The sequence below is a fragment of a genome, unplaced genomic scaffold, assembly GCF_019419815.1.
Source record: "Pyrus x bretschneideri cultivar Hongxiangsu unplaced genomic scaffold, Pyrus_bretschneideri_v1 Contig27, whole genome shotgun sequence".
NCBI lineage: Eukaryota > Viridiplantae > Streptophyta > Magnoliopsida > Rosales > Rosaceae > Pyrus > Pyrus x bretschneideri.
The window spans coordinates 2087109-2101186 of NW_025999579.1; the positions used below are offsets into that span (position 1 = coordinate 2087109).

The 14078-nt window shown below is 37.6% G+C and overlaps 2 protein-coding genes across 5 annotated transcripts; one reads left to right on the top strand and one right to left on the bottom strand.

The window, feature by feature from the left end:
* The first annotated feature begins 3997 nt into the window (after window positions 1-3997).
* Window positions 3998-6977, top strand: LOC103930327 (ADP,ATP carrier protein ER-ANT1). 4 transcript variants are annotated; one of them, XR_007259734.1, is made up of 5 exons: window positions 3998-4155; window positions 4424-4724; window positions 5324-5695; window positions 5858-6403; window positions 6550-6977. XR_007259734.1 is itself a non-coding variant. In XM_018643240.2 (4 exons), exons 2-4 carry the CDS (start codon window positions 4467-4469, stop codon window positions 6167-6169), a joined length of 942 nt encoding a protein of 313 aa, XP_018498756.1. In that variant the 5' UTR covers window positions 3998-4155; window positions 4424-4466; the 3' UTR covers window positions 6170-6977. The 4 variants fall into 4 exon arrangements, 2 of the variants coding, with proteins under 2 accessions (XP_018498756.1, XP_048443933.1); XR_007259735.1 differs by having other exon boundaries at window positions 6592-6977; XM_018643240.2 differs by having other exon boundaries at window positions 5858-6977.
* A 309-nt stretch (window positions 6978-7286) lies between these two features.
* Window positions 7287-9248, bottom strand: LOC103930345 (universal stress protein PHOS32-like). The gene is made up of 3 exons (XM_018643542.2): window positions 8244-9248; window positions 8079-8158; window positions 7287-7677 (listed from the first exon to the last, which is right to left on the bottom strand). The coding sequence occupies exons 1-3, from the start codon at window positions 8638-8640 to the stop codon at window positions 7387-7389; spliced, it is 768 nt and encodes a 255-aa protein (XP_018499058.2). The 5' UTR covers window positions 8641-9248; the 3' UTR covers window positions 7287-7386.
* Between the last annotated feature and the right edge of the window lie 4830 nt (window positions 9249-14078).

Genomic DNA, 14078 nt, shown 5'->3' on the forward strand with positions numbered 1-14078 from the left:
AGCTATGGAGTCCACCGACAAGCAAACCTTAACTTAACTAGATATTTGGACTTCTCGCCACTTTTAGGAGATCAGATGTGCTTCTGTTGCTAGTTAGGATTTCAATTTTCTTCCATCTGTTAGTGTCAAATTAGTATATTTAGACTAACTACTGGAAAACATTGATTGTGTAAGTGGGAGAGGGACATCCATCTGCCTTCTGACTGCAAATCACATGTGACAGATGCACAAAGAAGAAAATTAACTGAGAAATGTAGTTATCAGTGGGTCTCTATGTTCCTATATGCATTTATTTTCTCTTTGTTACCTGCACAAATCATAAAAATTTAAAAAAAAAAAAAAATCAGAGTAATATTGAAAGGTTCTGCTACAGTTTGCTTATCCCCTTGAACAATGCCAGCTTCCACACGGGGAGGATTCTTTACTCCTTGAGTAAGAAGAAGACGGGGTTGCGGGTTACGCCATTGAAGCGAGTTGGCCGGAGACAAGCAGGCAGTGAGAAGAAGTGTGTTCTTAGTGTCCGGCCTGCACTCGCACTCGTAGCACGTCATGTCCTGAACTGCACAAGAAGTGAAAGTTCAGTTGATGGAAATATGGAAATTTTGTTGCTCCATAAAGTACTGACTGAAAAAGCCCCTCTTGAAGCATTTTTCATGGTACTAGCAAAAGGATTTCTCTCCATATATACCTTCTTGCATAATTTACAGAAGAACGAACCGTGCTATATATTGTAACTCAACCACAAGTATATATGTACGTGCCTACAAAAGCACACTCTATCATGTGGAATATGGCATATGAGTTCGCACTTTCCACCGATCGATTGCCAAAGTTAAGTTAACACAGCAAGATTTAGAAAGAAAAAAAAGTCACCACACTCGGACTAGTCACTTTAATTAGAAGGTGAAGGCATGAGGTGCTTTTTTAGGATCCGATTGTTCGATAATTATTTTGTTTTTAGCCTTGAGATATAAAGAAAGTATAAAGAAAAAGAAGAGATCTTAAGAAGGATGGTGAGAAAGAAAGAATAAATAAAGAAGAACAAATGAAAGAAAACATTAACTTAACAGGTTTACATGAACAACGATGTCAATTTTTATAAACAAAAAACAAACAGTACCATTTTATTAACAAAACAGGAAAAAGCTCTGCATTCTTGTGCTGTACGCAAAACGCTAGGCCTCTAGGTTGTGTCTCCAAAACCAATACATCAAATCACCCATTTTCTTGTACAAGTTTCTCCAGCTCATCGGCATACGGGCAGTATATGGGCAAGTTGAAAGAGTCGAATTTTTCTTGGCTTAGTAGCCCCGCAATACAAACTCAACTTCAAAATGTGATTCACCCCTGTGATTAAAATTGACATCATCAAGCTATATTTTGTTTGATTTCTTTTGATTCAACAACTAATCGTCGTGGTGGTGTGAGGTATGAAGTATTCGAGACTTTCTTTAACGAAGTGGAGAAAGTAATCAAAATTGAAAATTCTAGAATAAACCGATCTATATGCAACATAGATTGTGACTAAAGTGGTTAGATCGATCCTTAGCCAAGGATCCAATGACTAAGGATACACCGCCCAGAAATCTTGGGCTAGACTTCATGACGTTATTGGTTGGTCCATACTAAACTAACTCAATAGTAATGGTACTACCGTACATGCTAACCAAATCCAAATCCACAAGATGAGATTCGAGGGGTTCGAAAAGCAGGGCAATATGTTGGAATCCCACATCGGTGGGGGTAAAGAAAATCAATGACTTTAAATAGGATTATCTCATTCTAACTAATGCCGAAACCTTTTGTAGTAAAACCTTACACCTTTTGTGGTAAAATTGGAGACATTATCGGTGTCGTCAGAGTGGGGCCCTACGGGCCCGTCGATCTAATAAATTTCAACATGGTATCAGAGCCCACGATTATTGACCCGTGCAAGCCAAAGGCTTGTCACCAGGAAGTGTGGGCTTGGAAATAAGCTTGGACTCTTAACATAGAGCTGGCCTTTGAGTTCTTAAGATGCACTTCTTGAAAAATTGAAAACAAGTTTGGACTCCATTGGAGCTAACTTCTAAGTTACAATGCCAGCATGAACCAGGGAAGTTGGCCGATGGATACCAAATCCCCAATGGGATAAGACAAGGCTGATGACACAAGGTGCTTAAGGCGGCCTCATTCATTTATTTTCAGTTCATTCACGAACAAGACAAGTTGAACTAGCAGCCCCCTTCTTGCCCCTGCACCTTTATTAGTAGCCGAAGTATAGGCTCGCGTAAGATCAGAGTAACTTGCCACCCATTCACTCTTTGTTCAACAAAGACCATCAATATTAACTCACTTCTTTATAAAAATCTTTCGGATTCGTGGAACTGTAAGGACAATAGGGTCTCTGGAAACATTTTTCATGGTAATCAGGCCCTGGACTGACAAGCGGATACAAATTGTCTTGTATTTTAAGATTGTGAGTTTAACTTAACAATTGGTTAAAGGCATATTGATGGTATAAGATTAGACGAGGAGAAAAAGTCTTACCGTCTAATTTTATCGCTTTGGAGAAGATTAGAATGAATAAGTCTCAGCTGGTACCCATTTAGATTCAATTGAGTTGGGTTTGATGGTGAAGAAGAAGAAGTTGAAGAACAACTTTGGAGTCAAAATTAAGTTTTGGCAGGTGTAGCTAAAATTAAACCTATTATTTGTTAAAAAGAAATTAAGCCTTATTATTAGTAAATAGTCTTTAGTACAAAGAACATTAAGGGTAATATTGACTTTTCATATATCAATTCTGAGCTGGATAGTAACTCAATCGTGGTTATAGCTAGGGGTGGACACGGGGCGGGGCGGGCCAAAATTTAGAGGGACCGGACCGGACCCGCTTAAAAAGGAAATAGACTAGGCCAGACCGGGTATTGCAAATTTGATCATTGGAACCGGACCTAACCCCGCCCGTTTCAAACGGGTCGGTTTGAGACGAGCCCACGAGTCCTCTTTACTTTTTTTTTTTTTTCCTTCTGGTTTTGATTGTCTCCCAGACTCGCTCGTTTTCCCGATCTTCAACTCACTCATCGTCTCGGCCAAGCCCGACCCGACCCAGACCCAAACCCACTCCACCATCACCGTCGGATTCGCCGTCACCACAACCTTCCTCTTGCACTTGTCGAGCACCTCGAAGCTCTCCGCCCTCACATCTGCCGCATAAAACCTAACAATCATTTCATAAATTCAAAGCTAACATTTTAAATTAAAATATTTAGATACACATATACATGTATGTATATGTGAGTGTGTGTATAATTTTACTGTACCTATGGAGGATGGCGCCAGAGGCGGAGCACGATTTCGTGGATCTTGTGTCGGTTCCTAGGTATATGCCTGGTTATGCTTTGTGAAGGTTGGAGAAGACGAGAGGAAGAAAGGGGTTGAGTTGGGTTTAGGGCGGATGAGATGGGGGAGAGAGAGAGAGAGAGAAAGGAGATCAAGAGGTAGGAGATCGGGAGGAGATCGAGAGAGAGGAGATCGGGAAGAGATTGAGAGATGAGGGATGAGACTCGGAGTGAACTCGGGAGAGAGAGGGTGAGGGTGAGGCTTGAGTGAAATTAGGTCTAAGAAGGGTAATAAAAAATAGTCAGTAGGAATGAACGGTCTGGGCCGGGGGCTCGCTTTCTCTAACTTTAGAACTGTTTGGTATTTATAATTTTTAGACCCGTCTTGTACCCGTCCCGACCTGCGGGTCTAGGACCTGTTTGCCGACCCCTAGTTGTAGCAGTTCAAGATGTTGCCAATTTTTTGTTAAGGTCGTGTTTGACAAAACTACGTTTTTCTTATGTTTGAACCTCCAAGCATTAATAGGCATACCAAACGCTGCTTAATCTGTATTTTTTTTTTATTATTTCAGTTTTGTTTTTTTCCCACATAAATCCAACGATTCAGAACTCGCCTCCGAAGCAAGAGTCCAATTAGTCAACCGATCGAGAGTCATCGACGGCGAAGTGCGATTCCATCGAATTTCCAAAATTTTACTTCTGAAAATAGCCGCTTTTGTAATTTCGGGTGATGGGAAAGCGACCCGTTATCCGGCACTAAAAGTGAAAAGCCCGCCACGCTACCCATCAACTCCACCGTCTCTCTCCTTTCAATTTCTCTCCAAAAATCTTCAAGGTACGTAAAACCCCATCTCTAATTTTTGGTTTATAATATTCCCAGCAGCTTTCGCGATAGAAAGTTTCATGCTTTTTCTTGACTGAAATGGGAAAATGATCGGAAATTGTTAGTTTTTTTTTTTTTTTTTTTTTGGAAATTTATATGAAATTAAATGCTTTTTTCATCATTGGGTTGTTGTTGAATTTCTAAAAAGACTTAATCTTTCACCCATTTGATTGTATTCTGGTTTTGTTGGTTCATTTCTACTTTTGATTGGAGTGTTCAGGTCTAGAAAGAGAGAGGGAGGGAGGAGAGAGAAAGGGGTTGCAATGGCAACAAAGTCAGAGAAGTTTTCTGTGGATTTTGTGATGGGGGGAATGGCAGCCTTGGTGTCAAAAAGTGCAGCAGCACCCATTGAGAGAGTGAAGCTTCTGCTGCAGAATCAGGGAGAGATGATAAAAAGAGGGCAGATTAAGAGACCTTATAAGGGTGTTGGTGATTGCTTTACTAGGGTGTTTAGAGAGGAAGGCGTGTTGTCGTTTTGGCGAGGCAACCAGGCCAATGTTATTCGATATTTTCCTACTCAGGTACTTCATCTGCTTCACTCTCCCACACTGAAACTATTGAATGATTAATTATGGAGTGATTTGATCGGTGTATTTGATTTTTTCAGTGAAATCATTCAGTGATTAACTGCATTTGTTTAGTTTTCTATCAAAGCAAGCAATTTCACGATGTGTGTTAACTTTTCAAGACGCTTTTCCCCTTGGTCGAATTCTTTCTTTGAAATGGTTGGTTGGTTCAGATATCGGTCAGTTTGAGAAGATGTAGTAACTGGAATGCTTGGTGAATTTCATACTGTATTTGGATTCTCTATCTTATCAAAGGTTTGCCATGCGTGCTTTCATAGACCTTAGATTTATCTTGTAAATATATACTCTGGGTTTTCACAACCAGTGTTGGATGGAAAGTCCACTAGCTTAGTACAATTTTTTTTTTACCATCTTAATCGTAGAGATCTCCACCCACTTTTCTTAATTCCATCACTTGGCATCTCATAAGATAGTGGACAGTTGATCATTTAACATTTTTGCTTGAAACTTCAGAAACTTTGGTATGCTATGTTAAATCCAATGAATGTCATGTTTTGACAGTCCTCGCCGAACATAATTTGGAATGCTTGTAGGCTTTCAACTTTGCATTTAGAGGTTACTTCAAAAGCATCTTTGGCTGCTCAAAAGAGAAAGATGGATACATAAAGTGGTTTGCTGGAAATGTGGCTTCAGGAAGTGCTGCTGGAGCAACTACTTCATTATTTCTATATCATCTGGACTATGCACGTACACGGCTAGGCACCGATGGGAGAGGGTCTGCAGTTAGTGGTCAACGCCAGTTCAGTGGGATTCTAGATGTTTACACTAAAACCTTATCAAGCGATGGAATAGTTGGTCTCTATCGAGGATTTGGGGCTTCGATCATTGGAATTACGATGTATCGAGGAATGTACTTCGGGATTTATGACACCATGAAGCCTATTGTTTTGGTTGGTCCTTTCGAGGTAAGCATCTCAGTATTATTTGAACAATTCAAAGCGAGTGTATTCGCATGCATGTGTACTTTGGGATTTGAATTTGTCTAATCATTCTTGGTTCTAACTGCTAATGTGCTCTCCTTCTCAAATGATCCTCAGCCTCAGTTTATATCATTTGAATTTTTACAGGGGAATTTTTTAGCTAGTTTTTTGCTTGGCTGGAGTGTTACAACAGTCTCTGGGGTCTGCGCCTATCCATTTGATACCGTTCGGCGGAGAATGATGCTAACATCAGGACAACCGTCAAAGTATCGTAACGCCTTGCATGCATTTCGGGAGATTGTTTACCTTGAGGGTTTCACAGCACTGTTTCGAGGAGTTACTGCAAATATGCTTCTAGGGGTCGCTGGAGCTGGGGTACTTGCAGGATATGATCAGCTGCAGCGAATTGCATATAAACGTGGTTATTCTTTTGAGCCGCAGCAAAGAGTTTTGAAGTGAAGGTCTGGACACGACACATAGACAGGGTTATTCTTTTGAGCCACATGAAAGAGTTTTCAGGTGAAAGTCTGGACATAGGACATAGACATGGTTATTCTTTTGAGCCACGACCGGGAGTTTTCAAGTGAACTTTCAGACATGAGATCTGTATATACCTCGTCAATGGATTCATGCTTACAGAGATCGATTCAGAATTCAAGTAGAAAGAGGCAAAGAGGAAAATGACAGGATAAGGTAAGAACGTTTGTTGATCAATTGCCACTGCTGTTTCCTGGAATGCCTAAGGAAAATCATAGTCCTCCCTCTATACAGTTGAATAAATTATATTCGATTATTTGTATCGGATTGCAATTTAACGTATAGGTACCACATTTACACAGGAAAATCATTCTTCTTCAGTTTCATTAGCTTTTCTATTTCAGAGCTCAGAACTCGTTTTTCGCTGCTGAGACATCATACCTTGTGAAGATGGGGAATACAGAGAAGATATCAAACTGTCAAAGGATTTTTCATTTCTTTCATTCAAAGGCCACAATCAATCCCAATTTGTATGCAAATTGTATGGGGAATACGATTTCGCCCGCCTTAGTATTTGAAGTAACTTGATTGAGAAGAAAAACTCTTTATCTTAAAAATTGCACTGAGTTTTGGGTTTGATTTTTGGCTTGAGCATGTGTAATAGGAAGGAGATTGAACTTGGAAGCTGCTATGCAGTTTGTGTCAACCACCAAGAGTTGACTCGACAACGACAATGCAAACTCAACAAGATTCCTTAAACTTCTTGTATAATCTCCAATCAAGGCTTACTTTTCGTTGACGTCCAATTTCTACTAGCATTTTTGTTGTCCCAACAACCACGTCTTGTACTGGTTGGAAAATACTTGGCTTTTTTTACAAGTAGTCATTCTTCATTGAAGATAACAACCAAAGTCAAGAAATGATTTGCGCACGCCTTTTTTCTTCTTCTGCACACACCTATTGATTTTTGTTTTTCGATTCTTGTTTGACTTATTACATTCAAATACCACAAATAGATAGAGGTATGCAAATGGAGAAAAGACGTGTGCTGAAATCATTTCTAGAATTTGAAATGTATGCAAAAACATATTTCTTTGGATTTCAGTGAAATACTTTTGTATATGCGTCAGACTGTGATTTTCCGTTGAAAAATGAATGACTTCTTAAATGTAACTAAGAACCATGTGGTCATATTTCAATCAAGCTAGAAGCCAGAAATTCTTGTGAAGCTTGGTGGTGATCAAGTAACCTCCCAATTTCTTGCTCTTTCTCCTCACTGCAATCGTCATGCATGCAGCATTTTGAATGCAGTATTCCACAAAAACCTCCCCCGATGATCTGCTCCTCGTCCACCTCTTGATAAGCTGCCACCAGTTCGACCTCTTTCCTTTTTGGCCAAGAACAAGTAGGGACACCCTTTGTCTCTTTGCTTCTTCCACTGTTCTTGGGCCCTTCTCTTTCCCTTCAAGCAATGCTACCTCCACATTCACCTATTTCAATTTTCAATGGTCAATAGAGATCTTTATTTGTATACATATATATAGTTGGCAGTCTCTATGATTGATCTACATTGACAGAAGTCGATGATGAACTAAACGTCTTTCTTTTTGTAGATAAATGATTGTCCGCCCCGAAATTTGAACTCAAGACTTTTATAATGGAGATCGAGTGCTACTAGATTGAATGGTTATGGACATGAGAGTAAAATCTCACCTCGTCGGGAAAATGAAAGCCTTGTATGAAAGTTTAAATGATCTTAGGGTTTCTCGATCATTGTTAACTGATTCAGGATCAGATACTTACATTCTATCACTAAACATATTCATTACTAGTTTTGCTCTTATGCAGAAACAAATTTGGGGAAAACAAAGAATTTGTTAATTAAACTTACCCCAGGCCGTTTTCTTTGACACACATTTTTCATAGAGTGAAGCAGTTCAAAAGCCCTCAAATTAGTCTTCCCATTTGAGTCTGCAAGAAGATTAATGCAACAAGATAATTAATATTAATGAAACAAGATAATTAAAAACAAGGAGATTAATCTCAGTTTTCTGACCTTGTTGTTTGGAGGGTTTGGCTACATGAAGAAGAACAATGGTATCCTGGGATTGGACAGTGTAGGATAGTGCCCATTCGAGAGCTCCCTTAGCTTCAAGGCTTGAATCCACAACAACCATTATCTTGTTCCCACTTTTCACATCCTCTGCAGTACTACTCAAGTCATCATCCCCGCTGCTGCTGATATTGTTCAAAAACTCTGTGCTGTTATGATCAGTAGTAGCTTTGACAGAACCGGAACGCCGTCTAGACGTGTGTTTCGACCGGAGAGACAGTGGATGGATTGGAGACAAACAGTCGGCCGGCCACCACACAATCTTGCATATTTCCTGCTCATTTTTCGTTGACAATATTGGTTTTGCTGGTTGGAAAAATGGCTGGCTGTACATGTACATATATATACAAATAATAAGGCCAGACTTGGAACCTTTTGTTTTTTCAAGGGCATTTATTCCTTATTTTGTTTATTTGTTTTGTTTTTCTATATGGTAGGCCACTTCTTGGACGTGCTTGCCATGAATTAATCTGACGGCTTCATTTCATATATGGTTATTTGTTCCCATACATCCCACACTAGAAGAAAGCCAGTTGTTGAGAGTTTGACTAATTTCCCAAAAAATGGAATCGTATGATATTATACTTTTTAATAGTTCCCATCACCTGAATGACTAGATACATATAAATCCAAATTTAGTAGAGTATGCTTGTAAAGATATATACTTTTACATTAACATGATTAGTGAGAGAATAAGTGGAAGAGTTTAAAGATGCATCATTGCCTCGAATAAAATTTAAATCAAATTAAGCACATCATAGTCTCTCGGATTAATAAGGCATCCATCTGGCTCGGCCAATAGGGATGGTAAAACACAAATTTTCAAGAAATAAATAAAAACATATAAAATTGAACAATTTGTAGGCAAACGGTGTAATATTATGATGTTTCTAATTGATGTTATATAAGGGTGGTGCTATTCACACATACACTTCTTAATTTTTTACCGTTAGATCGAATAAATTTTAAAAAATTAAATAACAGAAATTAGCAGATAGTATGTGGATAACATCATCATAAAAAAATTGAACATGTTACAAAAAAATTAACTCTGTTACACCTTGCCTAATCGAACTAAAAAAATCAAATCAAATTACAACGGCTTTTTCACACACACACACACACACACATATATATATATATATATATATATATATGTAGGCCTTTGATAACATTTCTCTTAGAGGAAAACACTTAAAGTTCAATAGTTTAGGAAAAAACTTCCTCAATTGAGTTGATATGTTTTTACATACAACATTATTGGAGACGAATTTCATGTTCGTATTTTACACGCACATTCTTGGATTCAATTTCTGACGCTAATTCAGGAAAATGTTGAAATACCTTTGGATCTTTCCGGCCCCTCAAAATGGTGAATTACCGTGGCGAAGCCACTAGCTAATCATTTTTTAAGAAAGAATGCACTTATATAGGGAGGTTCATTCCAATTTGCTTATATGTAAAATAAGGTACATTACACCAATTAAACAAGGCAAATGGTTGGTTGTTGAGGCAATAATTCGATCGTGTAAGTTAATTATATGGGATTGGGAGAGAGTGAGAGAGTTTGCGAGCCAAATTAATTAGAAAAATGTCGCCGGCCAGTCTGCCAAATGTATTGGCTAATTAAGCATCCGGCCGTGTGGGATGATTAATATATCAGCAATACATTACTAGCCAACAGAAAGCAGAGATCATTGGGACATAAATGTCAACCGCATGATTAATTTGTAATATATCTAGAAGATAAATAAACCGCTATGGCCAAGTGCAGAGCAGACGTGGCAGACTGTATGATGATTTTGTTTGTATTAGGAATACTAGCATCTAGGCACACACAAAGTGTGTGAGAAAGTTTTTTATTTTTGTTTTTGAAATAGAAGGAGAGGAAGAGAGTGATAGAGAATGTGAGAGTTGGAAGGTTTTTTAATTTTTAATTAGAGATATGTTAGAATTACATGTAGGTGAGGTTTTGAAAAAAAAAACAGCAAAATTTGGTTGTGTAAAATTACATTTTGCCCCATATTTCTTATTCATGTTCTGTTTTAATTAAAATGTTAAACTGATAATTTCATAAGATTTTAGTTAACAATAAGTGTTTTATTAATTAGTAGAACTATATAATATATTTATTTATTAATCTCAAGTCTCAACTGTGTTTCATCATTCACACCACTAGTTTAGATTGGTAAGGATAGAGAATGCTTAGGAAATTGGACTTTTCACTTAACAGTTTAATGTTAATTTCTGTATTAATATTATAAAATATTGTGTCAGATAATTTATAAAGAATCTCATTCTTCTTGGTAAAAATATTTATTCCTTACCACGTATATATTATTTTCAAGTTCAATTCTTCTCTCCTTACTGAATACAAAAAGAAAGAAAAATGCAATGAAAGAGTAATTAGCTAGCTAAGTTTATGTAATAGTATTAGGCTTCAAATGTATAGGTTGTAGAGTTGCACTTGGGCTCCTCATTTCGTAAAGACACTTCTTTAATCAGAATCCTTCTCCAGATCTCCCTTGAGTGAAGGATTCCATGGCACCTTAGGCTATGGACCTACAGGTAGTAGTGTATCTATATTATAAAAGTTGTTATGTCTTACCATAAGGATCTTGGAACTGATAACGGAGGAACGCACCCATTGTGTTTGCATGTACCACCAAAATGATAAGGGCCGACTACTCTACAATGTTACATGTTTAAATTTAAATTGTTTTCAAATGTGGGTTTGGTTTTTAGTACCTTAGCATTTAGCTAGTTAGCCCATAGCTAATCACAGGGAATTCAACACTTTTGGCAGCAGAACATTGAGGTTGATGTAAGCTGGACATGTACCCCATCTACTCGATCCGACCAAAGATAAAAGACATCTATACAGAGTTATAATATCCTAGACTAAACTACTCCAAAGTGCTGCAGTATATATCACTAACAAGCATGAAAGAGATGCGAATTCAAATATAAGAAGATAAGTACAATATACACATTGCTTGATTGGCTTAACTCACATCTGTGACGTTAATATTGTCAACCTTCATATTGCAAGGTTCCTTCATATTGCAAGATTCAGCTCGATCACAAGAGCTACCAAAAACCACAGTATATGCACGTAGAAGAAATAGGAAAATTAAGCAGAATACCAAGGAGTAGGATTCTCTCCCCTCTTATTACCATCCTCTTTCATCCCCTCCTCTCACACTCTTCTTTTTGTCTTATTTTTATATAAAAAATTCAAAACAAGATGTAGACATGGCGTAATCGTAACTGTTTAAATAGGAAGGGATATAAGGAGAGAGAGATTAGGAGAGGAGATAAATATAAACGTACAATATGTAATTGTAGCCCACTCTTTACATAGGTTATGGGCTATTAAGTTCTAGTTTGATATTGCTTAAATGCTTTATAAGTGGGTATTAAAAAAGCCGGGGTTTTTTTAGCGTTTGGTAACCATATTAAAACCATTTTTTTTTTACACAATTGAGAGTGAAAAGAAGTCAAAAAGCTGAACGGTCAAGTGGTAGCTTTGAAAAACGGTTTTTTTTTTTTGGAAAAGGATCCTCATTGGATTTTTTTCCTTTGGATCTTAAAGATTCCGCAATTGTTTTCATTCATCATACATCGTGCAGTCAAAAATCATTTAAAATTTAAATATAAATAGTACCTAACAAAAATTGAACGCACGATATACGATGAATGTATACGATTGCGGGATCTCTAGGAAAAAAATCCGGTGAGGATCCCTAAAAAAAAGGATCCAGCGAGGATCATTTTCCTTTTTATTTTTATTTTTATTTTTGTATCCCAAAACTAGAGTGAATAATACTACTTAAATAAAAATTTCAAAATGGTTATCCTACCCTACTTTTTCTATATCGTACGCTATTGCATAGGCAGACCCAATCTGAAATTTTTCGCGCCCTTCCTCCCAGCTCTGATCTCTCTCATCTCCTAGCTCGTATCTTTCCTCTGGTAAGCTTCCTTCTCTTCTCTAAAAATTTCAGTTTATTTCATTCTTTCCTTGTTAGGTTTTCTTGTTGGGTTTTTAAATTTGGATACAAGGGTTTTTCTTTTGGTGTTACGGAGTCTAAATTTAAATTTCCAAAACCTCCAGGTGGTAAACTTTTTACTCTTATTTGTCCGGAATCTTCGTACTTGTTATTAATATTTTTCATACTCACTTTTGTGTAGTTATTACATTTGAAAACAAATTTTTCATTTGACAAGAAAATATTATTTGGTAGATGCGGGGTAACTACAAATGAGAGGATATTTTGGACTATATAAGGTGAAAGATAGCATCTCCTAAACTTTTGTATGGGTGCCCAACCAACAAGTCATAACGAGGTATTCAACCACATGCATACTTTGCTTATGAGCGTCCTTGAATAGACATTTCGGTTATGGAAGAAAAGATGGACAATTTTAAAGGATACGCCTAACTATTCATTCAATAAGCAAGTGAGATTGTCATTGCTATAATGACTCTTCATAACTACATAAAGAGGCATTCTGAACATGATCACTGGTAGCGCTAGTGATGATGATGAAGAATACCATGATTATCATGCTCAAGGATCATATGAGATAGAAGCGCATAGCCATACAGTTTGATGAATGCATCTAATTAGACTACTTTTGTAGCATCCCACATCATCCAGGGGAGTGGATCTTGTAAGCCTTATATGTATATTCTCATCTCTACCTAGCACGAGGCCTTTTGGGAGCTTACTGGCTTCGGGTTCCGTAGGAACTCAGAAGTTAAGGGAGAAAGGAGCGAGAGCATTCCCAGGATGTGTGACCCATTGGGAAGTTCCCGTGTGAGTTCCCAGAAACAAAACCGTGAGGGTGTGATCAGGGCCCCAAAGTGGACAATATTGTGCTACAGTGGAGTTGAGCTCGGGATATGGTGGGGGCCCAGGCCTGGATGTGACAATTTGGTATCAGAACCAATCCCTGACCGGAAGTGTGTCGACAAGGACGTCGGGCCCCTAAGGGGGGTGGATTGTAACATCTCATTGCCTAGGGGAGTGGATCCTGTAAGCCTTATATTTATATGTATATTCTCATCTCTACCTAGTACGAGGCCTTTTGGGAGCTCACTAGCTTCGGGTTTCATAGGAACTCCGAAATTAAGCGAGAAAGGGGTAAGAGCATTCCCAGGATGGGTGACCCACAGGGAAGTTCTCGTGTGAGTTCCTAGAAACAAAACCGTGAGGGCGTGGTCGGGGCCCAAAGCAGACAATATCGTGCTACTGTGGAGTCGAGCCAGAGATGTGGTGGGGGTCCAAACCAGGATATGACAACTTTTATATTGAAAAATATTTGGATTGTTATTCTATTTGAAGTTTGTATCATTTGGTTGATGGTATTTCAAGTGCCTCAACAATGTTGTGCTAATGAATATAGCTCTTCAGTTTGAAATATTTCAAAATTTTGAAGTAATTTGTCGTACTACTTAGTATTTGTGATAGGTTCAAATTAAGATATAAATATTATTAATTTTTTTCAAAAAAAAGTATATTTAATAATTGATCTTTATTTGCCAAACAATTAAATTAATAATACGTCTAGTATTTTTTTTTAATCATTTTGCACATCCACAAATGTTTTACATACAAATTTACTAAACACTAACATTGTGTGTTTTTTTTTTTTTTTTGCTACAAGCACTTTACAATTATAATTTACCAAACACTTCACTACTTAATTTCATAACAGTTTATTCTCATAACATAGCAAAAAAGTTTTTATTTATTTATTTTTAAAGCACAA